A 26,643-nucleotide genomic window follows, 5' to 3' on the forward strand; every position below is an offset into this window, starting at 1 on the left:
TCACCAATTATGTTGAAGAACAGAAGACAGCTGAGTAAATTCTCAAGATCTTGTTGGGTTTGTTCAGCTACTCATGAATTGGGCAGCTTCCCATCTAGCCAACAGAAAGGAGCTCCAAAGAGCTGTACAAAATGAAACACTTATAGACAGAAGGGGGAACGACACAGAAGGCACTTGCAAAGAGTGGATTGTTTCAGGCAAGGTCACCCTCCTTTGGGGGATAGCAGGGGTCTGTCAGGCAGATTACCTCACTAGTGCTGACCAGATAGTTCTAGACTAACTAGTTAAGATTATATTTCTAAGATAAGCTGAAAATGCAGTTAGGTTAGGTCTTTTTTAAACTTTTTATTTTTTTTATTTAAGATCTTACTTTTCTTTTTTTAATTTTAGAGAGAGAAAATAGGCAGGGGAGGGGCAGAAAGAGAAGCAGACTCCCTGCTGAACCAGGAGCCCTATGCAGGGCTCAATCCGAGGACCCCAGGATGCCTGACCTAAGCTGAAGGCAGGCGCTTAGTTAACTGAGCCACTCAAGTGCCCAGTTAGGTTAGGCATTAAGTCCCTGTTGGTGATGTGGCCTTAGTATCAGGGGCACCATTTTGGACCTCTTTTCTTTCCTTTCCTTTCCTTTCCTTTCCTTTCCTTTTCTTTTCTTTTCTTTCTTTCTTTCTTTTTAAATTTCAAAGATTTTATTTATTTATTTGACAGACAGAGACCACAAGTAGGCAGAGAGGCAGGGAGAGAGGGGGAAGCAGGCTCCCTGCTGAGCAGAGAACTCAATGCGGGACTCGATCCTAGGACCCTGAGATCATGACCTGAGCCAAAGGCAGAGAATTAACCCACTGAGCCACCCAGGCGCCCCCTATTTCTTTTTTAACATAGTCAGTTTTTATTGAGTGAGCAAACATCCTGTTGTACTTCTAATCTAATCTCTCTCTCTCTCTGTTTTTGGTCCATTTATCCTCCCATTTCTTTTCTATGGAATGTATCCCAAACAAGAATATTCCTTTTTTTTTTTCTTTTTAAGATTTTATTTATTTGAGAGAGAAAGCACAAGCAGTGGGGAGAGGGAGAGGGAGAAGCAGACTCTTCACCAAGCAGGGAACCTAACATGGGTCTCTATCCCAGGACCCTAGGATTATGACCCAAGCCGAAGGCAGATGCTTAAAGGACAGGCACCCCAAACAATTAATGTTCCTAAGGGAGTTTAGTAATCCCTTTAAATTTGGGGTGTGGAAAGTAGGGATTTATCAGTACATCTCTTACAAAACTGCTTTTCGGCATGGAAATCTAGCTGGTCCTGGCTGATCCCTGAAAAAATGTGGGAGCTTTGATTTGAAATTCTGGTTCATCAGTAAGAACTCGAGTGTCGCATTCTTCGGTTAGATATTTGTGTCTTCTCGTGAGCTAAGGGAAAGCTGGGGTAACTACCCAGATGCCATTCCTGACAAGGATAACAAAGAAGGCTGTTGTTCTCCTGTGGCAAATCCTTAACCTGGACCCTCTCTGCAGTCTATCCTAGGAAGTGTCACTGTGTAGCTTAGAAGTTCACAGAGTCAGTGCTTCTTATATAACTCTTTTCTAGAATTAGAATGTGAGAAAGTAACTTTTAGGCTTTATGTTCTATGACGTGGTTTTCAATTTTTATACACCTGTATTATCACTATCACTAAGGCTTTAGATTAAAAAAAAAAAGATTTTTTTTTTGTTGTTGTTGTTGTTTATCCAACAGAGAGTGAGAGAGCACAAGCAGGGGGAGCAGCACAGGGAGAGGGAGAAGCAGAGCAGAGAGCCTGACGTGGGACTCGATCCCAAGACCTGAGCCGAAGGCAGAAGCCCAACTGACTGAGCCACCCAGGTGCCCCAAGGGTTTAGAGTTTTAACAGATTTTCAGGTGCGAAAGTATTTTTCTTCATCTCAGATTCTCATTTTCCATCCAATTAAATTAGGTTCTCCCAATTTGAGACAATTTTGACTCATTTTGTGACACTGCACCTCAGGTTCTGTTTTGTAAAATGTAACACAGTCAGGCTGTGCCTTTTACAGATGGATTCAGTAAAGGGAGCTGTTCTGGTTGTTGCCAATCGAAATTTCGACTATCTTATTCACTCCAGCAAACTACATGTAATAATACCTGAAGAATTCAATATTTCCAGATGCAATATAAAGTTGACAAAATTATTTGAGAACAAATGTCCTGAGACGAGGGTTAAAGTTTGCTGTGCACAGTTGCTTAAACGTGAATCGACAGCTGTTAATGTGGCTCACTTAGCAGCTTGCGTCCGTGCGCACTGAGGGTCAGATGACAATTCCCGATCAGGCCTGTGTTCGGAGTGGTGCTTGCAGGACGATCTGAATGGTCTCCTCCATCCCTGGGGGGCTCCTTGGAACATCTCCCCAGCTTGTGGCCTGCGGTATATACAGTGAGATGTGCACATCTGACTTCAGAGGAGTTTCGTTAGCCAGGGTGTGTGTACTTGCTCAAAACACAGTGCGTCGTCTTAACTTCCATACATTCTGCTTTGGAGCAGACCAGCCCACATGTTTAGAGATCATGCCCTGACACTCTGGTCAGATACCAAAATGGGCCTGTTGTGAGTCCGTCAGCATGCACACTTGTTGAGTTGCTGCATGCACGGCTGGCGGCCAGCCACAAGATCTGCTTCAGCTGCCCTGTTCCTGCCAGAAAGGTTGTGTTTGCACAGTTATTCAAATGTTTGACTATCCTTTGTCTTGATCCTTTAATAAGAATTAGGGAAACTCAGGGGCACCTGGGTGGCTCAGTCGGTTAAGCATCCAACTCTTGATTTGGGCTCACGTCATGATTTTAGGGTTGTGAGATCGAGCCCTGAGTCAGGCTCCAGGCTCAGCATAGTCTGCTTAATATTCTGTCTCTCTTTCTTCCTCTGCCCCTTTTCCCCCCAGCCTCCTCCCGACCCCTGCACTCTTTTTCTCTAAGGAAAAAATTAGTAAAACAAATGAAAGTGCTGGTCAGAAGCATCGATCTTTTTTTTTTTTTTTTGAAAGATTTTATTTTTCTATTTGAGAGAGAGAACAAGGCGGGGCAAGTGGAGACAGAGGGAGAAGCAGATTCCCCGCTGAGGAGGGAGCCCGATGCGGGGCTCAGTCCCAGGACCCTGAGATCATGACCTGAGCCGAAAGTGGATCCATAACTGACTGAGTCCCCCAGGCGCCCCCCAGAAGCATCCGTCTTTAAAAGTTAATACAATTGGGAACAAGATAGAGTGGAATATTGTGCAACGTGTCTTTCACTTCATTCAGACATTCGTTGGACCTAAGCTGGTCCTCTGTATTCAGTTATGAAAGAAAAGAAAAAGAGGGAACAAGTATGAAATACTGGAACTGTGTGGTCAAAGCCTGGGTTAAAAGGGCAACTGTAATTAGACGTTTCATAATTAACTTAATATTTTGCAATGGAACTCCCCTAGTAAGATGGAAGTCACTTGTTTATCTGGGTTGGACTTTGAGATGTGTTTTCAGGAAAGAAAGGCTTTATGCAGTGTGTTTGGCAATCTGGTTTCTGTGGAAGGCCTTCTCCCGCTCTGCAGAGAAGACAGGAAATGCCCACATCCCTGGTTTGCCTACATTCTGTCTGGGGTGATGAGGGAGAGAGAGAGAGGAGGGAGAGAGAGAGAGGTGGCGGGCAGTGGCAGCCCAGGAAGCCTCACTGTTGAACATCTTAGTGTTGTCTTCGCTTATTACCTTTTTTAATTTAATTTTTTTTTTTTTTAAGAGAGAAAGTGCAAGCAGGGAGGGGCAAAGGGAGGAGGAGAGGGAGAATCCCGAGCAGACTCCAGCCCCAGCATGGAGCCCGACACAGGGCTCAATCTCACGACCCTGAGATCATTACCTGCGCCAAATTCAAGATTCGGATGCATAACTGACCGAGCTATCCAGGCATCCCATTGTTTACTACCTTTTTAAAACAAACAAAAAACCGCCATCTTTGTCATCCTCCTGACTCGAATTATCTGTATCTGAGTTATATTCTCTGTAAACTTAAAAGATTTTGAGACCGGTGTCTGCCGTAACGTGGCTCTGTCATCGTTTGTCAGCCGTTCCTAATTGATGACTTCCAGTTTATTTCGAAGTATTTTACTCCAAGCCATGCAATAAGCATCCTTATGTGTATGTTATGGAGCTTTATAAGCTAGATGACTAGACTTTATAAGCTAGGTTACCAGAGGTAGAAATAATGGGTCAAATAATATGTACATTTTTAAGACTTAATAGATATTACCATATTTCCCAAAAAGGCTGGCAATTTTTCCTCCTTCCAGCCATGTAGGAAAATTTGCCCTTTATTTTTCATCTAAAATTCTTTCTGGCTGAAGAGGTGGAAAAGGGCATTTTGTTTTGCTTTATTTTTAAAAATTTTTTAAAGATTTTTGGAAAGATTTTATTTATTCATTTGAGACAGAGAGATACAGAGAGGGAGTGTGTGAGCAGAGGCAGACACAGCGGGAGAAGCAGACTTCCCGCTAAGCTGGGATCCTGACTCTGCGATTGATCCTAGGATCCTGGGATCGTGACCTTAGCCAAAGGCAGACACTTAACTGACCGAGCCACCCAGGCGCCCCTCGACTATTGAGTTTCTAAGTACAGAGTCATACCATCTCCAATAATGATAATTTTATCACCTTCACGTATTTCCTCATTTTTGTCTTTTGTAGTGCAATGAGCTAGGACTTCTGTTAAGTTATTAAACTTCTTTCATGGGTGCAGATGACATCGGGCTTGGAGCCCGGCTGCAACAGGAGCCCCGGTGCTGTACGCCATGACCTTCCCGTACAACAGGCTCACATCAGCCAGGGTCGCGCAGGCTCCTTCCTTCGTTCCCAGCTGGATTCTGAGCTCTTGGGTATCATGCCTCTTATTTTATGTACCTCCCAGAGCCTAGCAGAGAACTGAGCACATAGTAAAGCCATGTTGAACCGTGAGGTGCGTGGAGTGTGCACATAGTCTCTTCTTCCACTTCTTCCTTTAAGCCGGCTCGGACATCCGTGGACTTCAGATCCGATGAGCAGAGTGGTCTCTGCCCAGAGGGCCCTTCTCCTTTACCCTCCCTGTGGAATTTAGACTTTTGAGCCTCTACACCAGAGATGTTCGCCTTCTCAAACTTCATCAGCATCACCTGGAGATCTTGTTAAAACACCTCTAACATTTCTGAGCTAGTAGGTCTGGGGTGGGATCCCAGAATTTTGCATTTCTCACAAGCTCAGACGCTTCTGGTCTGGGCAATGCAGTTGGGGACCACTGCTCTAGACTCATTGGTGACTTTGTATGAAAAAGTCAGATTCTTGTTCTCCAGATTTTCCAGTAACCAGGACTCCTTTCACGTCACCCTGGGAGCTTCTGCCCCAGGCCCTGTCCCTCCCTCCGAATCTGCACTGAAAGTCAGAGTGCATGTCAGGGCACAATCTTTCACAGGACAGGTGATTTTGAAGTGAAGCACATTTTTTAGGCTTAATGAAAATTGACTCCCCTTTCCACCCTCTCAGCCTCTGCACTCAGATATCTTCATGAAAACAGAATCATCCATCGGGATCTAAAGCCAGAAAACATCGTCCTGCAGCAAGGAGAGCAAAGAGTGAGTGACCTTCCGGGAAAGTCCTGGGGACCGCCTCGGGGGAGCTGCTCTCCTAGAGAAAGAACACCCTTTGTGTCTTTGTTTATATTTGCATTTCCTTGACTTTGTATTCGCTTTGATTCTGTGGGAACACTTTTGATTTGAAACAGAATTCAGCAAAAAGCTCTTGCTGGCTAGTGGAGGCAAGTTTGAATGGGCCACATTGTTAGTTTCCCCAGTTGCAGGAATCTGATAAGGAAAATCTTGTTTCTCTTCCTGCCTCTGCCCCAGCCTTTGAGACCAGCGCCTCCAAGAAATCGACTTTTCGTTTTCTGTGTGTTCGAGAGTGCAACTTTTGACGCTAACCTGGAAACCAGCTCTGAGCTGTTTCTGCTTGTGACGCAGGGGAGGCATTTGGAGCTGGTACCTGCCCATAGGGCTTGGCCCAAACTGCAGTCTTGCGGACCCTCCGCAGGGGCCCTCCTGCTTGGGTGTGGCAGTTACCTCCCCATGGGCTCAGCACGTGCCCTCTTGCAGCCTTGTTCCTTTAGCTGGAGGAGACTAGCAAGGGCTCAGCCGAGTGGGATGTAGTAACCCAACCTGTGGGCCACTCAGTCTCTTCTGGGGAGAGAGACAGTGAGAGAGAGCATGAGCAAGGAGAAGGTCAGAGGGAGAAGCAGACTCCGCATGGAGCTGGGAGCCCGATGTGGGACTCGATCCCAGGACTCTGGGATCATGACCTGAGCCAAAGGGCAGTCGACCAACCAACTGAGCCACCCAGACGTCCCCGGTTCACACTCATTCTTGCCAGTGATTCTAAGATTTGAGAACTATGGGCATTCACGGAGCAGGTCTTTCACATTATCATGGCAGGTTTAGCAATCTTGAGGGCTGATGCAGAGTCTGTTCATTTTGCCTTCCTCTGGTGAATAGTTGCAGAGCAAACGAGAACATGTACTTTTTGGAGCATTTTTACCGTGTACATTTCCTCTTGCTCTCTATCTGCCGTGTTGAAGGTGGTTTCTTGTGTATTGAGTGGTTCTTAGGAACTCAGGCTCTAACACAACCTGGGAATTCAGAGTATCCTCTGCTCTGGTCAGCGATCAGTTCTTACAGGAAGACAGGGTACCCTCATAATCCTCCCGATTTTTCCTTTTTTTTTTTTTTTTCCAGTTAATACACAAAATTATTGACCTAGGATATGCCAAGGAACTGGATCAGGGCAGTCTTTGTACTTCCTTTGTGGGCACCCTGCAGTACTTGGTAAGAAATGGGGTTTACATGTTTGCTTCTCAGCGGTTCCCTGGTGGCTGTCCATGTGTGGCTCCTCTCTATCCTTGCCTTCTGGCATCTAAATCTTTCTGGCTTTCTTGAGGCTTCCCAGATGTATAGGAATTGTTGTACGACAGAGACATACTCTGTTCAAGTTGGTGCTTTTTGCTAGACCCAATGGAAGGATGGGGTCATTTTCTCTGATGTCAGAAGGGCGTTGCTAGCATGTGCTCTCACACACATCCTGTAACATCATAGGCTTCAGTATTTTATCTGAAAATAAAGAGTTTAGACTAGATTCATGCTGGTCTGTAGAAGCCACAGTTTCTATGACATGTCTCGGGCCAGCAAGAAGGAGCTGAGCTCTGACCCCCCCACCCCTTCTTTACATTACTTGGTCTGAATACTGGGCTTCTATGTGAGTCACTCATTCATTCAGGAAGTCCTGACTGAGTATAGTCTATGTCTGTCTGCCAGGCACTGTGCTGGGAGCTTGCGATCAATGGGAAAGAAGACCAGCATTTCCCTGGTCTTTAGAAGCTCAGAGGTTAGCGAGAAAGCAGGCATTAACCCCACGCTTACAACAGAGAACTAAGAAGTTAAAATTGTGACAAGTGCTACAGAGGGAAAGTGCAAGGTGTTATAAGAATACGGGTTAGGAGGCCCTCACCTAGTCTGGGACCTGAAGGATGCGTAGATGCAAGGAAGGGCCAGGGGTAGGGGAAGGGAGAGGAAAATGAAGCAAAGGATGTAGTCCATGGAGGGCCAGAAAGACACTGAAGGGTTTTAATTTGGAGAGGGATCCGGTTTAACCTTTGAAGGGACCACCCTTGATGCAGCATGGAGGGTGTATTGCACTGTACAAGAGTAAGTCGTGGGGGAGGTAAGGAGGCTGTTGTGACAAGCAGCTCAGAGCCGCTGGTAGCATGACGGTGTAGAAAATAAGTCAAGAAATGCCTAGCAAGAGACTCAGTTAGACTTGGTCATAGATTGCCTGTGGATGGTAACAACCAGTAAAATTTTGATTGAAAAAAAGGGTCGGCAGTTTAATAAGCAAAAAAAGGTTGAAAGCCACTGGGCTAAATGAGTTTAAATATTTTATTGAGTTCTTTTCTTTTTTTTAAAGATTTTGTTTGCCAGACAGAGAGCACAAGCAGGGGGAATGGCAGGCAGAGGGAGAGGGAGAAGCAGGCTCCCCGCTAAGCAGGAGGCCTGATGTGGGACTGATCTCAGGACCCTGGGATCATGACCTGAGCTGAAGGCAGCTGCTCAGCCGACTGAGCCACCCAGGCGCCCCTATTTTATCTAGTTCTTAAATAAAGAAGAAAAAGGTTCTTTGAAGTCTGAGTTCATTTCTGCTTCCTGCTTAGCCCACCAACTAGGGGACTGGCTCCCTTTCTTTATGACCTGCTCAATGGAATAGAGGTTTCAGAGTGGTGACCCATGGGGCGCTATGATTCGGGTCCTGTGTCTGTATCACGTAATTATGTAGGTCCTTCTGAGCATCCTCTGAAATCCTCATGGGCTCAGCAACAGTTAAGTGGGGGAGCCTGTGCTCAGTCACATCCTTCACCTTCAGGAACTAAAACTTACGTTCATAACCAGATATAGAGACTAATTTGCCCATCCCCCAACTTTTCCTCGTGCTTTGCACTCTCTGGGTCTTCCATAAGTGACACTGTCTAGCTAGACTGTGTACAGCCCAGTCTCCCTGCCTTTGCTTGTGATGCTCCTTCCTAGTATGTCTCCTCGCAAACCCTAATGTGAAGAGCCTTCTTCTGAGGCAGGTTCCGTTCCCACCGTGCTTCAAAGCTTTGCGTGGTCCCTCCAACTCTCTCTGCTTGGACAGCGGTCGTGCATCTGGCTTTTTTCCTGCCCAGTTGTAAATATCCCGTTCCATTGCATGACCACACATCCTGAGGCACATTGGTTTAGGAGACGCAGTCAGCATTTAACATGTGTGTTATGCATGCGGTGTGCCTAGCCTGGTGTCCTTTTCCTCTGTGGTATGTAACCTACCTTCCCACCTGGACATGGCACCCAAGGAAAGGGTGTATGCTGTGCTCTGGCCTACCTAAAAATACTCCTGGGGGCCCTCGTATCAGCATCAGGAGTGAATGAGGTACAGAGAACTTGTAGATACCACCAGCTACACGTGTGGTCACCTCCTCCCCCCTCAAGTGGACACACCAGTGTTCTCTGGATGGAGTCGGGGGAAGAGGGGGACGTGACGAGAAGGACAGGTTGCCCCCTCCTGCAGAGGCCCCCTAGCAGCAGGAGCCCCTCAGTGCTTCCCCAGCACTTGTTTTCCCACAGGCCCCAGAGCTCCTGGAGCAGCAGAAGTACACGGTGACCGTGGACTACTGGAGCTTCGGCACCTTGGCTTTCGAGTGCATCACCGGCTTCCGCCCTTTTCTCCCTAACTGGCAGCCTGTGCAGTGGTGAGTGAGGGACTGGGGCCTGCGGGTGGGTCCAGGAGTGCCCCCTGAAGGGGGGAGTGTGTCCCTCTGTCTTTGTCATGCCCTTCACCTGTTCCTATCTTACTGGGTGCTCCCAGCCCGAGACGTCTATCATCTGTCCCCCATAGAGGATGTCCCATTAGGACTCAGCATGCAGGTGGTCCAGGCTCTGCAGTCCTAGAAAAATAGAGCAGTTTTTAACGTCTTTAAATGTAACACCGGGTGAATGTTTGCTGTGTGTGTGCAATAGCAGCATGGCCGTGTTCACAGCCCGTTGCACACATTGGTGCACTTCCACTGAGGATGCTGTGTGTTAGTAAACAAATACAGGACGTGCACACATGACAGATGAAAAGTATTTACGCAGTAATGTATTATGGACATATTTTACTGTACCGTGAAGGAGATTTTTGTTTCAAAAGCACAAGAAAGTGGCTTAAAATAGGAACCAATATGTACATAAATACGTTACCCCAAAAATATGTTTTAATAAAAAAACAAAAGGAGACAATTAAGTTTTAAAAAACTTTTATCTTTACCTTTTTTTAATTACAAAAACGAGGGTTTGTGGTATATGTGATGGCTCATCATTACCGAAATGCACAGTTCAAAAATGGACATTCCCGTGAATCAAGTTTCACTCAGAGTGTTCCTTGAGAGGCCACACGCTAATTTAAATAATGCTACTATTTTTCCAAATTTTGTCTTGATTTCCAGTTTTTGTCCTTCTGGAGCAGTAATAAGTTCACATGGTTCGAGCTTCCAAAAGTAATAGAAGAATATGCACTGAGAAGTCCTCTCTGACCAGCCTCCCAGCCACCTGGCTTCCTTACCCCCACCCCAGGCACCTGATAGCACTGGCTTTTGGTGTACTTTGGGGGTGGTTACAAGCAAATTGGCCTCTGTTTGTCTGTTGGTTCATTTATGGGTTTCACACCTTTTTTCCATCAGTGATAGTGTAGTATGAACTGTCTTGCATGTGCTCCCAGAGCATTTCTGCACATGAGAATTTCCTTCACACAATCCGGAAACAACCACTATGAATGTTTGTGTGAGTCTCCAGGCCCTTCAGTGTATCTGCTATACCTTAAAACAAACAAACAAACAGAAAAATCCCACAAATAAATTACTACAAACATCCTCATATAACCTGCCTTTCAGTCTGGCTATTGAAAATGCTTTATGTTTTTCTGTTATTTGTAATGTCTGTTTGGTATTCAGCTGAGTGGCTGTACTGGAATTTTTTTTAACTTATCCCCCTGTTACTGGAAGCACGGGTGTTTTATAATTTTTACTTCTTAAAAGAACACCAAGAATAGTGTCCTTGTGTGTCCTTAATTATTTCCCTAGGATAATTCCTAGAAATGGAATTAACTGATCAAAGACTACGCACATTTTAAAGGTTTTGATGTGTATAGGAATGCTCAACAGAAAGGCTATCTAAATAATATTTCCACCAGGAACATACCAAGCTGCCTCTTTCACCATACCACTGCCAGCACTGGCTGTTACCATTTTTCTATATACCTTTCTGGAAGTAATGAAAACATTAACTTTTTCAAAGGATAGGTATTTGCATCATGAATTATTTATTTATAAGATGTAGCCTTGAAGATCCATTCCAGAAAAGTGGTTTTTGTGATGGCAGTCCATTTTAGTCAACATATAGAAGCCAAACACTGGCAATGGGAAGATGATTGCAGCCAGGGTCCCTGCTCTTAAGGAGTCTGCCCCCCTGTGGTGATTGGTTTTAAAACAAACAATACTTGACCTGCATAAGCTCTGGAATATTGAGGAATTAGCTCATTCATTTATAGTCACACCTGATACTGTAACCAGCATAAAAATAACAGTATCTGTACGTCAGTAGTGTTTTTAACAAACCAAAGAATTGCTGCATTTCTGCAGCTCAAATGTTGAGTTTTTCCATTGTTTTTAACAAGGTGAGTTAAAATCCATTTGAACTGGAAGGACAAGTATTTGAAAACATTATGCCTAATGTCTCAGCATCTTTATGTAAGTGCGTTGTCTGCAGAACCAGCTTCTTAGAACTCCGCTCACCAGTGCTGAAGACCAGGTGACACTTTCAGGTAGCCCTCTTGGATGCCCAGTCAGGAGCTGTTCAGTGGAGTAGTCTGTGAGAAATGTCTGTCCCATCTGCCTTGTAATGCCTCATACGACTTTTTAAAAACTTCACTCTCTCATCGCAGGTGGCAGGTGGACAGTAATTTCAGGACAGATGCAATCTGAGCTTCGTAATTTTCTTGTAATGCTACTTTGACATACATTTCAGGAACTAAGCAATAAGCATTTTATTTACTATCTTATGTTTATAATTTCCCACTGACAGACTAAGTTTGCCGTTAGAGGATCATCTGTCTCACTTGTCCGTCATGATGCTCTTGGTGCTCCTGCCTTACAGTCACAGTTCCAGCCGGAGCTGTGAACGGCAGCTGCTGCCTCGCACCAGCGCCAGCGCCTTTCCTGCATTCTCCCCCCAGTCCAGCTCACCCCTTGCCGATGAGAAGCCCTCAGGACTAAAACATTTGTGTTTGAATTTCCCAGGCGTTTTTGGAAAGGAAGGACTGGGACATTCAGACAGAGTAGAAAGAACAGCAGATGGGGGTTCGAGTCCCCCATTTCTGCCACACTGTAGTTGTGTGAACTTGGGTGACCCTGCGGATCTCCGTTTCCTTCCCACTGCACAGGAGACGAGAAACAGGCTCTCCCACATGGGGTAATTGTGGGAAGGAGTCCGTGTTCAGTGTCAAAGTACTTGGTCCTCTTTGAGGCATAATTCACACTTACTTTCTTTTCCTCATCACTGAAAAGCTTTGAAACTAGTTGGGTTTAACACTTTGTCCCTTCAAATACTATTTTGGATGCATCCACACATCTGTGAGTTCTCTCAGTTGGGAAATGTAAAGCTCCTTCCCCGCAGGAGGTAGTGTGGAGCTGCCTGCTTTTAGAGGGAAGTGCGTTGTGCGGGCACGCATCCCACATATTTCCCATCTATGCGATCCGCGTGCAGTGAGCCTGGTTCAGAAGTTCTCATTTTATCCTCTGTCAAGATGTAAGTTTTGCCAGTGATAAAATGAAAAGTAGGGGAAATGATGAAGACATGCCAAGGGTGAGGTCAGGAGTCGGTGGTGCTGGCTGTGGCGCTCTGGGGGCGGGATGGTCGCTGCCGCCACCCCTGAAGGTTGTTCAGACTAGCCTCTGGCTCCGAAAGAATCCATCCCAGCAGGATACTGAGGCACTGTCACCCAAAGACAAAATTGCGACCTATGGGTATCACATACGGTTGTAAAGTGGATTTGTTACAGATGTAAAGTGTGTCTTGCCCGCTAAGTGACTTAGAGGCTCTAATTAAGGAGATGACCCGTTGGCAGGCACTCCAAAGTCCGGCAGAAGAGTGAGATGGACATCGTTGTCAGTGAGGACCTGAACGGAGCCGTGAAGTTTTCAAGCTCCTTACCCTACCCCAATAATCTCAACAGGTAAGGCCCAGTGGTGCTTCTCTATGTAGTTCTCATCCTCTTTTGCAATTAAATATCTGTGATGGCACCAAATAGCTTTTAAATAGGTTATTAGGATAGCCTCCCATGTCTAAGGACTTGACATAACCATCTCCGTCTTAAACTTAAAATGGATTACCACCCCTCATCCTATCTAGAAATCCTCTTTCCTAAATTCACATAACAATTTATCTATACCTCTTACCACCTTTACTGGCTTCTGCCTTGTGTGTTACATCAGTTTTGCATAGGGTTTATCTCCTGGTCAACCGGAAGCCTTTTCAGGGTAGGGAATTATGTTTGACTTCTCTTTGTACTCTTGTGTAGCCTTGTACTGTGTCACAGTCAACAAGTCTTTGTAGTTTGAACAGCATTACAATCTAGTCTTAGAGACTGAATGTGAACACTTAAATAGTAAGATCAGCATTGGTAGTAGTACAAAAGAAAGAGCAGTGCAGTCATGCACAACTGAGTAGCATGGATAACAATTACCCTGAGTATTCAGAGAATGGGGAGCGAGGTATCGTGTGTACTAGAACTCTGTGGAATGACTTTAGATGCGCTGGAACTTTCTGGAAGGATCTGGAAAGATGTACAGAACATGGATAGATGAAGAGGAGCGAAGTTTAAGAGGGAAGGAGTGAGGGGAACAAAGGCATGTGAGAAGGGAGTTGGTCTCTGGAGGCTGAGAACAGCTATACGAGGTGGACCTGTGTTTGGGAAGGAGCGTGACCTTTGTTGTGGGACCATGAGTGTTTATTTCGGTGGTGGGGTGGGGGGTGGCAGATTGACAAATCTGGCAGGATGGCATCTAGATTGTGTGTGGGGCTTGCCTGGAGGTGGGACATGCCTGCAATGTTTAAAGAGCTTCATCGATAGATCATTCTCATGCAGCCAAGTGGAGATGAGTCTGTTGACCCATCTGTTGAGAAGTCTTGGTTTTCAGAGGTTATTGTAGCAGACAAGAAGGGATGAGCACCCAGATTCTCAGTTTGACTGGAAAATATTCGCTTTCCCTCAGGTTAATTCATTTTCAGTAACCCCATGTCGGCTGCCGCAGCTGTGTATAGCGGTGCATGTATGGGAGGCCGCCTGAGAAGGGCGCGGGAGCCGTCCCCTCTCACCGTGCTCTGGTTCTCCGCAGCATCCTGGCACAGCGACTGGAGAAGTGGCTGCAGCTGATGCTCATGTGGCACCCACGACAGAGGGGCACTGATCCTGTGTACGGGCCCAACGGCTGCTTCAAGGCCCTGGATGACATCTTAAACCTGAAGGTGAGTGCAGAGCCAGGTTAGCCTCGAGGCAGCAGGTTGGGTTCCCCATGAGCGGTGGCAGGGCTTGGGAAGAAGAAGAGCGCCTTAAAGAGCAGGTCCTGGGCCATCCAAGCAGTGGGAAGGGAGGCCCCTCGAGAGTGCCTGCCCCCCGGCCAGGTGACCTTGGCTGTGAGGCGGTAGCTGTGGACAAACAGGAGTATTGAAGACCAGAATGTATGAAGCTCGGCACTGGGGCTCCCTTCCCCCTGCTGGCCCGGCCCTTCTCTTTGTGCGGCTGGGAAATGTTCGGAGCAGCAGATGATCCAGGCAAATAGGTGGGCCTCTCTGGAACGATGGGGTTTTTTCCAGTAACATCTGGGTTGTGTTGCAGCTGGTTCATATCTTGAACATGGTCACAGGCATCATTCACACCTATCCAGTGACAGAAGACGAGAGTCTGCAGAGCTTGCAGGCCAGAATCCAGCAGGACACAGGAATCCCCGAGAAGGACCAGGAGCTGCTACAGGAAGCTGGGCTGGCGCTGATCCCTGACAAGCCTGCTGCTCAGTGTATTTCAGACGGCAAGGTGAGCCTTGCTCCTCACTGAAGCCCCTGTGCTCCTCGCACTGTGCCGCCCAGCTGTTGGGATTTCAGCTCTGCTTTGTCACACGGAGCACACTGCCTGTGTTTTCAGTTGGAACGTCCAGTCCCCTGCGTGGCCTAATGGGAGACTCGAATCCCTCCACGCTTGACTTGTTACTTCCAGTCCGCTCACAGCGCCTCTCTGTTGCCTCTGTTGCCAAGCAATGCGTCGTTCCTCCGTGTCAGCCAAAGCTGTTTCCAGTGTATTTCTCATGTACAGAACCGTGCGGACAGCCACCACTGTGCACGCCACAGTCCCTGCCCCAAGGATCTGGGAAAGCCAACGTAGGAGAAACAAGCATGGGCTAGGAAGGGAGATGGCGAACATCTATGTGCAGGGTAAAGACAATGGAGAATAGATAGAAAGTAATAAGTCGTAAATAAGGCTTATGTTTGGATAAATGTAAAAGGAACAGGAACGGGAAAGCCTAGGCTGGCATCATTAAGAAAGGCTGCATGGGCGCTCGGTACTTGCCGGCTGAAGGTAATGCTATTGGTGAACAGCGGGAAACGCTCTGAAATCCCCGTGTTTTTACTTGGAAAAAGCAGGGATGGGATCCACAAGATTTCATCTTGTTCTTGTTCCTTTGCAGCTGAATGAGGGCCGCACGCTGGACATGGATCTCGTCTTTCTCTTTGACAACAGTAAAATCGCCTATGAGACTCAGATCTCCCCCCGGCCCCAACCTGAAAGTGTCAGCTGTATCCGTAAGAACATCACTGTTTTCTTTAAAAAAATAGTCACAGGGAGAGACATGGACCAGGAGAGGGGTCCACACCAAGGAGATGAGCTTATCTGGTCCCCAGGGCAGCCTTCTTTAGTTGGAGCTTAGTAGTCCAGCCAAAAAAGAGGAAAGAAAGTCTTCAATTATAACGTGATCAGTAGAACTTTAAACACAGGACAGAGAATACTGCCTGCAGCTCTCTGAACTTGATCAATTCAGATTTTCGAAGTTTTGTTTATATTTTAATAATTAATACATGTATGCAATACAAAAAAGGCAAAAGGTATGGAAAGAATAAACTGTGAAAAATAAGCCATCCTGTCTTCCCAATTTCCCAGTCTCTTCCAGAGAAACTGCTTCTGTCAGATTCTTGGGTATATCTTCCAGGAGTATTCTACTCATTTACTCCTCATTTATAATTTATAAAATATGTATAAACACACACACACACACACACACACACACACACATATATATATATATCTTTTTTCTCCAACAAATGGTAGCATATGACATATACTGCTCTGCCCCTGCTTTTTTCACTTAATGTATTTTAGAGATTTATCCCCTGTTGGTTCATATAGAACTCCCTAATTTCTTTTTTTTTTTTAATAAAACTTTTTTTCTAAAGATTTATTCATTCATTTGAGAGAGAGGATGTGGTGGGAGCAGGGGGAGGGGCAGAGGGGGAGAGAGAGAATCCCCAAGCAGACTGCCCACTGAGCTCAGAACCCCAAGCAAAGCTCAGTCCCAGGACCCTGAGATCATGACCTGAGTCAAGACCCAGTGAACTGGAGCACCTGGGTGGCTCAGTGGGTTAAAGCCTCTGCCTTCAGCCCAGGTCATTCCTGGGATCGAGCCCCACATCGGGCTCTCTGCTCAGCAGGGAGCCTGCTTCCCTTCCCTCTCTCGGCCTGCCTCTCTGCCTGCTGTGATCTCTGTCAGATAAATAAATAAAATCTTAAAAAAAAAAGAAAGAAAGAAAGACCCAGTGGGCTGCTCAAGCAATAGAGCCACCAGGTGCCCTGAGCCCCTAATTTCTGACGCTTGTGTGGTATTCCATTGTATGAGTGTTAGATGAACATACTGGTGCATCCCCCATTCCTGCTACCGCACACACATTTAGAATAAACAGATCAGGAGTCCAAAGTCTTCATTCCAGACTTCCTGCCTATTTAAACATGTTCTAGTACTACTGGTTGAAGCTGAATTTTTAGAAAACTTCATATGACCTTAAATGTTATAAAGATTTATTGAAAACATACGAGCTTATATGCATGTGAGTGTCTGTACATGGATCACAAACTGTTTCTACTTGTAGGTATTTATTGACTGGTCCATGCTGGTGCTGTTAATGGGGTACAAAAAAATACGTGTGACAGTAACCAGACTTCTCACCCAAAAAAGTTATGCAATAGGATAGTAGTTCTTTTTTTAAAGGATTTTCTTTATTTATTTGAGAAAGAGAGGACAAAGGAAAAATGAGAGGGAGAAGCAGACTTCCCTCGGAGCAGGGAGCCTGACTGGAGCTTGATCCCAAGACCTGGGGTCCTCGCCTACTGAGCCGCCCAGGCGCCCTGCATAGTCACTAAAAAATGTAAAAACACCAGTGATGTCGCGAGGCAGGACATGGTTAACCTCAGGGCAGTTATTTTCTGACAGTCATGTATGTCTCTGTTCCAGTTCAAGAGCCCAAGAGGAACCTGTCTTTCTTCCAGCTGAGGAAGGTGTGGGGCCAGGTCTGGCACAGCATCCAAACCCTGAAGGAGGACTGTAACCGGCTGCAGCAGGGACAGCGAGCTGCCATGTACTGTGCCAGGCGCTTTGGGACTTATTTTAAATTGCTTGGTGGCTTTTGCCACAGGGAGGTGGCGGAGGCAGGGGCCCAGAAGCCACTGGTAGGAGAGACAAGAGGGAGACACTGGTTTGGATGGGCAGGAAGTGGTTGGCTGGGCGGGATTGAGGGGGAGGCCCTTTTGGACTTTACGAGGTGAGGGAGGTCAGCACATGGAGCAGGAGTGTAAACTGAGGGCCGGGCTGGCTGAACTAGGAGCTGAATTTGGACTCTGGAAAAGCTCCTTGGAATTTGGGTTAGCAAAACTCCTCTGACTCATGCCAGGGACTGCCCAACTCCCTCTCCGGGTTGTTGCCCTTGGCATGGCACTGGGCTGAATTCCAGTTTTGGTAGAGAACCGCATGCTCGCTGAGGGCTAGGAGATTGTCTTTATGATTAGAGGGGGCTGCTTTTGTTATGACAATAATAATTACAGTAGGGACCTGCCTTGGTGTTTGAGGTGGTTTCAGTATTGTCCAGGAAATGGTATTTGGATCCCAGAGATACCAGAAGGTTCTGTTTCTTGTGGTCCCTGCAGGATGAATCTCCTTCGGAATAATAGCTGCCTCTCCAAGATGAAGAATTCTATGGCTTCCATGTCTCAGCAGCTCAAAGCCAAGTTGGACTTCTTTAAAACCAGCATCCAGATTGACCTGGAGAAGTACAGTGAGCAAACGGAGTTTGGGATCAGTGAGTAAACTCTCTGCATTCCGCTTGGAGAGACGACTCCTGTCTTTTTTTTTTCTTTTCTCTTCTTGAGGTTTCTTTTGCCTCTTACAATTGAGTTGTTTGTTTCTATTTTGGTTTTGTGGTGTTTTCATTTTGTTTTTCTTTTTTTCCCCCTATTTTATTTTTCCCCCAGCGTCAGATAAGCTGCTGCTGGCCTGGAGGGAAATGGAACAGGCTGTGGAGCTCTGTGGGCGGGTAGGAGACTCCTGCTTCTAGACTCTTGTCCTTACTGAGAGAGGGGCTAAGCCTTCTCACTGCCTTTTCTTACTCTCTCCTCAAACACTGGATCAGTTCATGAGTCCGAAATCATGAGTCCGGTTGTCCTCGTCGTGCTCTCTTACCTTGACTAGGCCTTGCTAGAAAGAGGCTGGGGTGGGAGCCAGTAAAGCGGGCCCCTCGAGGGCAGACGGAGGAGCCGCCCAGACCTGGCGCAGCCGTGAGTCAGGAGAGTGGGCACGTCCTGGCAGGCAGCCCAGGCCCCTTCCTCTTAGAAAGGGCCTCGGATGAATGATCAGCACTCCGTCCCACCAGGGGCTTTGCCTAGTTTTGTTGAGACACTAAATCGATAAGACAAAAATCGACTTGGACAAAAAGCCCAAGCATAAAGTCATAGGACAGCATAAATCTATGACCACTGAAAAACGTTAATTGTGAGGTAAGGGAAGTAAGTTTAGCTTTGGTGAACCCCACACAAATGGAAGGCTGAAGGCTCCAAGGACTTTTCTGGACCTTTCTCCATTTTCTGCCGTGAATTTGGGAAGGGACCTTCACCTCTGTGTCCGAACATCAGTTTCTATGAATCAGTACCGGCACGTGTGCTTCCAGGTGGGTCTGACACAGATGACACAGATGACCACCCCCGCCCCAGGACCCTGAGTGCCGCGACCCACCCTGGCTCGAGCTCGCCTTAAGCTCTGCAACGGGAGCCCGGGCCTGCCTCCCCACGGGGGTGGACAAACGAAGGGAAGAGAAAGGAATGTGTTTGGGCATCTTCTCCTTGCCAGGCCCGCTGCCGGGTGCTTTACCTGCCATACCTTACCCAACCCCATAGTGGCCTGTTTAGAAGCCTGTTGGGTGGCGGAGGGAGGAGACTGCGGCCTGGGTCACACAGCTAGAAAGTGAGGGTCGCGTGCTCAGAACCCCGGCCATCGGACTCCAAAACTGCATCCCTTCGAGCCAGCCAGTCGAGGGTCTTCAGTGCATCTGGAGGGTGTTGCCCCTGAAATCGCGCGCCTCAGAAGGCCCTTATTACGTCAGTTGACATTAGCACAGCTTTTTCCTTAGGAGAACGAGGTGAGGCTCCTGGTGGAGCGGATGATGGCGCTCCAGACCGACATCGTGGACCTGCAGAGGAGCCCCATGGGGCGGAAGCAGGGCGGCACGCTGGACGACCTGTGAGTAGCCCTGGGCGGCAGGCCCATCCGCAGGCGCCCCACACAGGCTTCTGTGTGGGTGTCGCCAACATCCAGGGGTGCGGGTGTGGTTACCGGGGCAGCTCTGCGACACTGTTCCTTGGAGCCTGTGAACCTCTGGCGAAGCGTCGTGGCATGTTCCAGAGATGGGCGCGGCCAGACCACCGTTGCCGCAGCCTTCATTTCCGCATCTCTTGAGTGGAGAGCAGAACTGTCTGACCTCACAGAGCTGTGAAGGTCAAATCACACGATTCAGATAGAGCAGGCGTTCAGAAACTGTAAAGGCTGTGACAGAGGCTGGGTTCACCATGCTAACCACTGTCCGTGCAGCCCGCGCTGATCCAGCTATGGTTCAGAGACCAGAAAGTAGAACAGAAAAGGAGCCTGGCCAGTCTTAAGAGTTTGAACCCAGAGGGGCGCCTGGGTGGCTCAGTGGGTTAAAGCCTCTGCCTTCAGCTCGGGTCATGATCCCAGGGTCCTGGGATCGAGCCCCACATCGGGCTCTCTGCTCTGCAGGGAGCCTGCTTCCTCCTCTCTCTCTCTGCCTGCCGCTCTGCCTACTTGTGATCTCTGTCTGTCAAATAAATAAATAAAATCTTTAAAAAAAAAAAAAAAAGAGTTTGAACCCAGAAACCACTCATTTGTATCTTTATCAGGAATTTGGCCTTGATTCAGGCGGTGGTGATAAGGTGTGCTGGCAAAGCCGTCCTCCCTGAAGGGAATCAGGGGGAGCTCCCTGGCTGCAGGTGGGGAGGGAAACAGGCGAGCGGCCTCAGACTCACAGGAGCTCTGGCTTGGGCTCAGCCGGGTCCCTCCGATGCCTTTACTAGGGTTCTCAGGCTCAGAAGCTCAAATACTAGAAATCTGGTGATCTGGAGTCTGTATTTTCTCCAATTATTTAACCCTTTATTTTCCTTTAGTTTTCAAATGAAAGTCCCTGCTGAAAATATCAGCCAGTTTCAGTGTTGAGGCCAGAAAGGGATAGAAGATGGTGTTGCCTTTGGGCTTGAGTTTTCAAGGGGGGCCCATATACTCTGGGCTTAGACCCAGCCCGGTGATGGTACTGGGGTCATTATTGCAGAAGCCATATGGACAGGAAATTCCAAGGGACAGAGTAGAAACTCGCTTCCTGAGACTCTCTCTCTCATTAAACCTTAGCGATGGTTCGGGTTTGATGACAGCGGCCATTATTTCCTTGTTGGAGGCATCACTTGTGCCATCTCCAGGGCTGATAATTTTCTCCAGTCAAGACAATGCTAGTCTTGCTTCTAAAAATCAGTAACTGTTCTGGCAGAAATTAGCTAACCAATGGTTTGGGTGGGGTTTTTTTTAAGATTTTATTTATTTATTTGACACAGAGAGACACCATGAAAGAGAGAACACAGCAGGGGGAGTGGGAGGGGGAGAAGCAGGCCTCCTGCCGAGCAGGGAGCCCAATGCAGGGCTTGATCCCAGGACCCTGGGATCATGACTTGAGCTGAAGACAGATGCTTAACGACTGAGCCACCCAGGCGCCCCCCACCCCAAGCAGAGTTTCAAATGTGCTTATTTGACCTTGCATCTTAACAGAATTTCTCCTTCATATGTTTCAGAGAAGAGCAGGCAAGGGAGCTTTATAGGAGGCTTCGGGAGAAACCCAGAGGTATGTAGGGCCTTGTTTTGTCAGTGCACGGTGTAGGCGCTCTCTGCCGGCCCCCTTGAGGAACTGTGGGCTCCTTCCCTCTTTCTAGACCAGCGAACGGATGGCGACAGTCAGGAGATGGTCCGGCTGCTCCTCCAGGCCATCCAAGGCTTTGAGAAGAAAGTGAGAGTGATTTATACGCAGCTCAGGTATTAGCCCCGACTTCCCTTCCCAAGGGTGGAATTCAGAGGAGCAGTGAGGCTGCACATGGGGTCATCTTCTCACTCCCCTCTGACTCACTTAACCTGGAGAAAATTTACCCGCAGCTGCTGTTGGATTCATAATTCCTAAGGATTATGTTCTCCTGCTTTCTCCAGCCCCAATGCCACTGGAGTTTGTCACATTTGTTCTTTACAGTAAAACTGTGGTATGCAAGCAGAAGGCTCTGGAATTGTTGCCCAAGGTGGAAGAGGTGGTGAGTTTAATGAACGAAGATGAGAAGACCGTTGTCCGGCTTCAGGAGAAGCGGCAGAAGGAACTCTGGAATCTTCTGAAGATCGCTTGTGTGCGTGAGCCCCGCGGCCCAGCCCTTAGCCCGCCAGCCTCTCAGGGCCTTTCCATCTCTGTGCTGTCACCACCCTCCAAGGAGGGGCCCCAGAGCTAACGGCCAAGTGCTCTGCTGCCACCGCTCCTCTCTCACTGCCCTCCGCTGGCAGGGTGGGGTCCGGCCAGGGCCAGGTGTTCTAACTTCCGCCTGCATGAGTTTCCTGAGGCCACTGTAGTCAGGTGCCACCAGAGTCACTCCTTGCGGTTCTGGAACCAAGTTGTTGGTGGGACTGAGTTCCCTCTGCAAGCTCTAGGGGAGAGTCCTTCCTGGCTTCTCCCAGCTTTTGGCGGAACACCCCAGGTGTTCCTTGGCTCACAGCCACATCATTCCAGTATCTGCTTGTGTCTGCACAAGGCCTTCTTCTCTGTGTCTGTCTCTTGGGTGTCACGTATAAGTACCCATGCCATTGGATCCCCTCTCCAGGATGATCTCCTCTCAGGACCCTTGACTGCATCTGCGCAGACCCTCTTTTCCACTAAGGTCACATTCCCAGCTTCCTGGAGTTAGGACATGGGCGGATCTTTGGGGGACCTCCATGCAGCTCACTACAGGGCATGTCTGCTGGACTGGTTCACCCTCACCCAAGTCTGTGCTGCTCAGTACTGTCCCTCATACTTCCTGTGCCTGCTGTCTTACTGTCCATTTTACTTATTCATTTGAGAGGGAGGGAGATAGCGAGCACAGCCAGGGGGAGCAGCAGGCAGAGGGAGAAGCAGATGCCCCATTGGCTGGAGCCCGACATGGGGCTTGATCCCAGTACCTGGAGATCATGACCTGAGCCGAAGGTGGACACTTAACCATCTGAGCCACCCAGGCATTCTCCTCCCACTGCCACTGTCACTGTAGTTGAGATTCTGCTGCATGTTGCTCAGAGAGAAAACGGGACACAAAAAAGAGCCTAAGACAGAGAAGGAGAAGAGCCAAGTAAAGGCCATGGAAACCAGAGCTGATGGGGAGAGAGACCTGCGCCGTGCAGGCTGCAGAGAGGTTACCTGGGATGAAGACCGGTTTAGTCACTGACACTGTTTGACAGAGCAACGGGGAGAATGGGGCGATAGGTGGAAGCAGGATGCAAGGGCGGTATTTCTAAGATCATGGGCTGGATCTGTAGGCCAGGCAGAAGGGGACAGTGCGCCGGGACAGTCACAGTGTCAAAGGGCAGGAGACAGTGGAGTCTGCAAGTCATGAGAACAACAGGGTATCAGCGAGATGAACATGCATGGATGCCTCGGCCTTGAGAAGGGGTGGGTGATGTTTACTCCTGTAAGAAAGGAAGAAAAGAAAAAAGGAAAGATGATAAGGAAAGAAGATTGAGGAAGGAGAGGGAAGTTGAGGTACTCCCGGGGATGGCCTGATCTGCTTTCTGCATTCGTGTGACGTTTACTGAGCCCTGACCATGTGCCCGGAGCCTAGGAATGTGATGAAGATGGGAGGTAAAGGGGGAAAGCAGCATGGGCCCTGAGCCGGCAGCTCCTAGTCTGGGGAGGGACATGCACGGGGAAGTGAATTTGAATTGGGGGGCAGGAAATATTGTTCAGCAGCTCGAGTGCTGTAAGCTGGGCTGTAACATGAACAAAAAGAGCCTCTTGGAGGGGAGGGAGGCACGGGGAACATCCACAAGGAGGTGTTGCTTCGGCTGAAGAATGAGTAGGAATTAGGTGGATAGGTGGAGAGGACCTTCCAGAGCGAAGACTTGGCTCTATCCGAGGCCCAGGACATTGGCCTAAAAGAGTGGCTGTGTTCTGAGTGCTACACGCAGAGTGTTCTGGTGGGGGCGGGGGGCAGGCTGTCGTGTGGAACGAAATGGGGAGGCAGGCAGGGGCCGCACATATGCAGGCCCACTTTGTTCTGAAGGCATAGAAAACACCCCAGAATTCATCTTCGCATCTTTCGTGCTGCAGGAAGTTAAGTATGGGAATGGTATGATCACATTTGGGCTCTAGAGAAATCCCTCATGGCAGCTGGAGAACGGATTTGAGGCTTGGACAGACCTCAGCCCCCAAGAGGGAGGGACCGCTCTGGGGGTGGGTCCTGGAGTCACAGAGCCCCTGTGCTGCAAGGGACAGGGCAGTGGAAGGGCTGCCCTCCGCCATACTCGCAGGCCCAGGCAGAGCAGAGGAAGCAGACGGCTGGTTCTCTCAATAGGCGACAAGCCGCAGGGCGAAACTGGGTGCTTGACTGACAGGTGAAAGCTGGACCTTGACATTCAGCTGGAAGGAAGGATGTGGAACCAGGGCTGGTCCTCCACTTCGCAGGGCTGAGTGGGATTGAAGTCACATGGGCTGCAGCAAGGGCAGCACCAGGTCCACGAGAAGATCGCGAGACCCCCGCCAGATGAGCGACTGGCTGGAGACTCAGAGAGGGGAGGGACATGAGGTGCTGGGAAAGTTGACAGTAGGTCGCGTCTGCGGACTGCAAGCAGCCAGAGCCCTGGTTTAACCTTGACTGAGGGAGAGTGGCTGCAGCAGCCAGCGGGCCCTGGGGGGTTGGCCAGAACGTTGTGCTTTTCTTCTCGGCTGTCCCACAGATGATGCGATTCACAGAAAGCCTCTTAGAAGCTTTTTGTGTGTCTCAGTCTTCTACTTGGAAAAACAAAACCATCCCTGTCTAAATTTCTTTTGTTAGAGTTTGTTAAGCAGTCAAACTAATGAATTAAACCTGTGAATACGGGTACTCAAATTTCCCTATATTTAGAATCTTTTATCAAAAAGTACACCTGGGACGCCTGGGTGGCTCAGTTGGTTGGGCGGCTGCCTTCGGCTCAGGTCATGATCCCAGCGTCCTGGGATCGAGTCCCACATCCGGCTCCTTGCTCGGCAGGGAGCCTGCTTCTCCCTCTGCCTCTGCCTGCCATTCTGTCTGCCTGTGCTCGCTGGCTCTCCCTCTCTCTCTGACAAATAAATAAATAAAATCTTTAAAAAAAAGAAAAAGAAAAAGTACACCTATAGTGTCTACCTTTGGCTCAGGTCATAATCTCAGCGTTCTGGCTCTTTGCTCAGCAGGGAGTTTGCTTCTTCCTCTGCTTCTGCACATGTGTGCACTCTCTGCCGAATAAATAAAATCATTTTTAAAAGTACACCTATAGACAAAGATTTTCTAAGCCGAAATGTAAACTGTGGTCATGAGAAGGGATGTTGAGTCATAATTTATAGGACTAGCTAGTGTCTTGTGACCAGTTATTTCATGAGAAAATACCATGGTGGGAATGCAAAGTTGGGATCATTTGCTCCAAAATTCTGTTGATTTTCTTTTGGTTTTGTCCTTCAGAGCAAAGTCCGTGGTCCTGTCAGTGGAAGCCCAGACAGCATGAATGCTTCTCGCCTCAGTCACTCGGGTCAGCTGCTGTCTCAGCCTTCTGCTGCCCCCAACAGCTTACCCGAGGCCATCAAGAAAAGGTGGGTCACTCTTCCGTGCCAGGCGTGATAGCCACGGGTACATCGGGAGAGCATGGGAATCGAAATACTTGTTTATCATTGAGAGATCATTTCATCTATCTAACGATTTCATGCATGTTTTTCTTTGTGTTGGTTCATATGCCAGGCAGATGTGGTATTTTACTCTCCTTTTCCCGTGTAATTTGCTAGCTAAGTACTTTTCTTGTCTGAGGCCTGGATTTCGAATTGCTTAATAAAGATATGGAAAGTGCTAGTCATGTCAGCCATCATCTGTTGTTCAAAACTGTATTCCCCACAGGGCATGCTCTGGTGGCCACGCCACTGTCATCTTGCCTCTTCCTCACCCCCCACCACTCTGAGTTACCAACCTACAGTTTGCCTCCTTCTGCCTGTCCTCAACCCCCACTCCCTTGCTTTCTTCTCCAGTCTCCTGGGCCATAGCCACGAGGTGGTGAACAGCATGTTTCCCCTCCCTGCTTCCTGTCGAGTACCACCTCCAAGCCCTTTCTGTTGGAGTGAATCTTCACAGAATGCCATTGGATCAAGTTACTGTTTTGGCCGGTAACTAGTAGCAGCTTCCCATTCCCCTAGAGGATCCAAGCTGAGCTTTTTCAGACTTACACGGCCACCTCGGAGCCACTCTCCAGGTTGATCTGCTGTTCCCGTACAAACTCTTGGCCTAGCCGGCTGGTTCTGGAAGTCTGACCCAGACCAGCAGCGGCCGCCATATCTGGACACTTGTTAGATGTAGATGCTGGGTCAATGGCTCAGGGGTGGGCCCAGCAGGCAGCTTTTCAGAAGCCTGAGCTGGTTGCTGATGCTCACTGAGGTTCCAGAACCTCTGGCCAACTTCCTCCTATCTGCAGCACATATCTGCTGTCCATATCTGGTTCCCCCTCCTCCAGTGCCCTGACCATTCACACACACAGAGCTCTCTCTTCTTGGACCGCCTGTGCGGGTTTTTGTTTCTAGTTCAGCCCCCTGCAGTTTCCTCAACGCCTTCTACTGGCGATGGTTAAAATCATTCTCGGTTAAAATCATTCCCGGTTAAAATCATTCCCGGGACCCAGTCTTCAGACATGGAAAATAGATTAATGATTGCCTAGGGCAGGTGGAGGGGGGCGATGGGAAAGAGCTGATAACGGGTACAAAGTTTCCTTCTAAATGATAAAAATGTTTTAAAACTAGATTGTAAAGATTGTGTCATTCTGTAAATATACTAAAACCATCCAATTAATACAGCTTAGATGGGTGAACTTTATGGCATGTAAATTACATCTCAATAAAGCTGTTTTAAAAGTCCTATTCCTGTGCTTGGGGGAGTTCCTAGCCTGTGTGTTGTGGTACTAACACGTGGCCTTAGATTCTTAACTCTCCCCAACCCGCAGTGAGCTTAAGGATGGTAACCAGGTCATGTGTCCCTCCCATTGCCCTCTGGAGCTGGCATTGAATCTTCAACCTAGTTAGGAGCCACGTGGAAGGGGCTGAGCAAAAACGTGGCCTGTGTTCCTTGCAGCAGAGTGTCAGGCTTTGCAAGGTGAGCAGTTCCAGGGCACTGTCTCCCTGCACTGGCCATAGTGCCCCCATGA

General features: G+C 48.2%; 1 protein-coding gene across 2 annotated transcripts in view; it reads left to right on the forward strand.

The window, feature by feature from the left end:
* Nucleotides 1–26,643, forward strand: part of IKBKB (inhibitor of nuclear factor kappa B kinase subunit beta) — a 61,508-nt gene that overhangs the window by 31,531 nt on the left and 3,334 nt on the right. Inside the window, exons 6-21 of one of the 2 annotated variants that reach the window (XM_059384371.1) lie at nucleotides 5,520–5,608; nucleotides 6,761–6,850; nucleotides 9,176–9,300; nucleotides 12,711–12,818; nucleotides 13,981–14,110; nucleotides 14,481–14,675; nucleotides 15,325–15,439; nucleotides 17,140–17,263; nucleotides 17,829–17,980; nucleotides 18,153–18,214; nucleotides 19,304–19,413; nucleotides 21,024–21,073; nucleotides 21,162–21,261; nucleotides 21,470–21,617; nucleotides 24,927–25,054; nucleotides 25,481–26,337. In XM_059384371.1, coding sequence (XP_059240354.1) covers nucleotides 5,520–5,608; nucleotides 6,761–6,850; nucleotides 9,176–9,300; nucleotides 12,711–12,818; nucleotides 13,981–14,110; nucleotides 14,481–14,675; nucleotides 15,325–15,439; nucleotides 17,140–17,263; nucleotides 17,829–17,980; nucleotides 18,153–18,214; nucleotides 19,304–19,413; nucleotides 21,024–21,073; nucleotides 21,162–21,261; nucleotides 21,470–21,617; nucleotides 24,927–25,054; nucleotides 25,481–25,619 — 1,865 coding nt within the window. In that variant the 3' untranslated portion in view covers nucleotides 25,620–26,337. Of the gene's footprint in view, nucleotides 1–5,519; nucleotides 5,609–6,760; nucleotides 6,851–9,175; nucleotides 9,301–12,710; nucleotides 12,819–13,980; nucleotides 14,111–14,480; nucleotides 14,676–15,324; nucleotides 15,440–17,139; nucleotides 17,264–17,828; nucleotides 17,981–18,152; nucleotides 18,215–19,303; nucleotides 19,414–21,023; nucleotides 21,074–21,161; nucleotides 21,262–21,469; nucleotides 21,618–24,926; nucleotides 25,055–25,480; nucleotides 26,338–26,643 lie in introns of those variants that run through there. The other variant, XM_059384369.1, reaches the window with a different exon arrangement.

This window comes from Mustela nigripes, chromosome 18 (assembly GCF_022355385.1).
Source record: "Mustela nigripes isolate SB6536 chromosome 18, MUSNIG.SB6536, whole genome shotgun sequence".
Lineage (NCBI taxonomy): Eukaryota > Metazoa > Chordata > Mammalia > Carnivora > Mustelidae > Mustela > Mustela nigripes.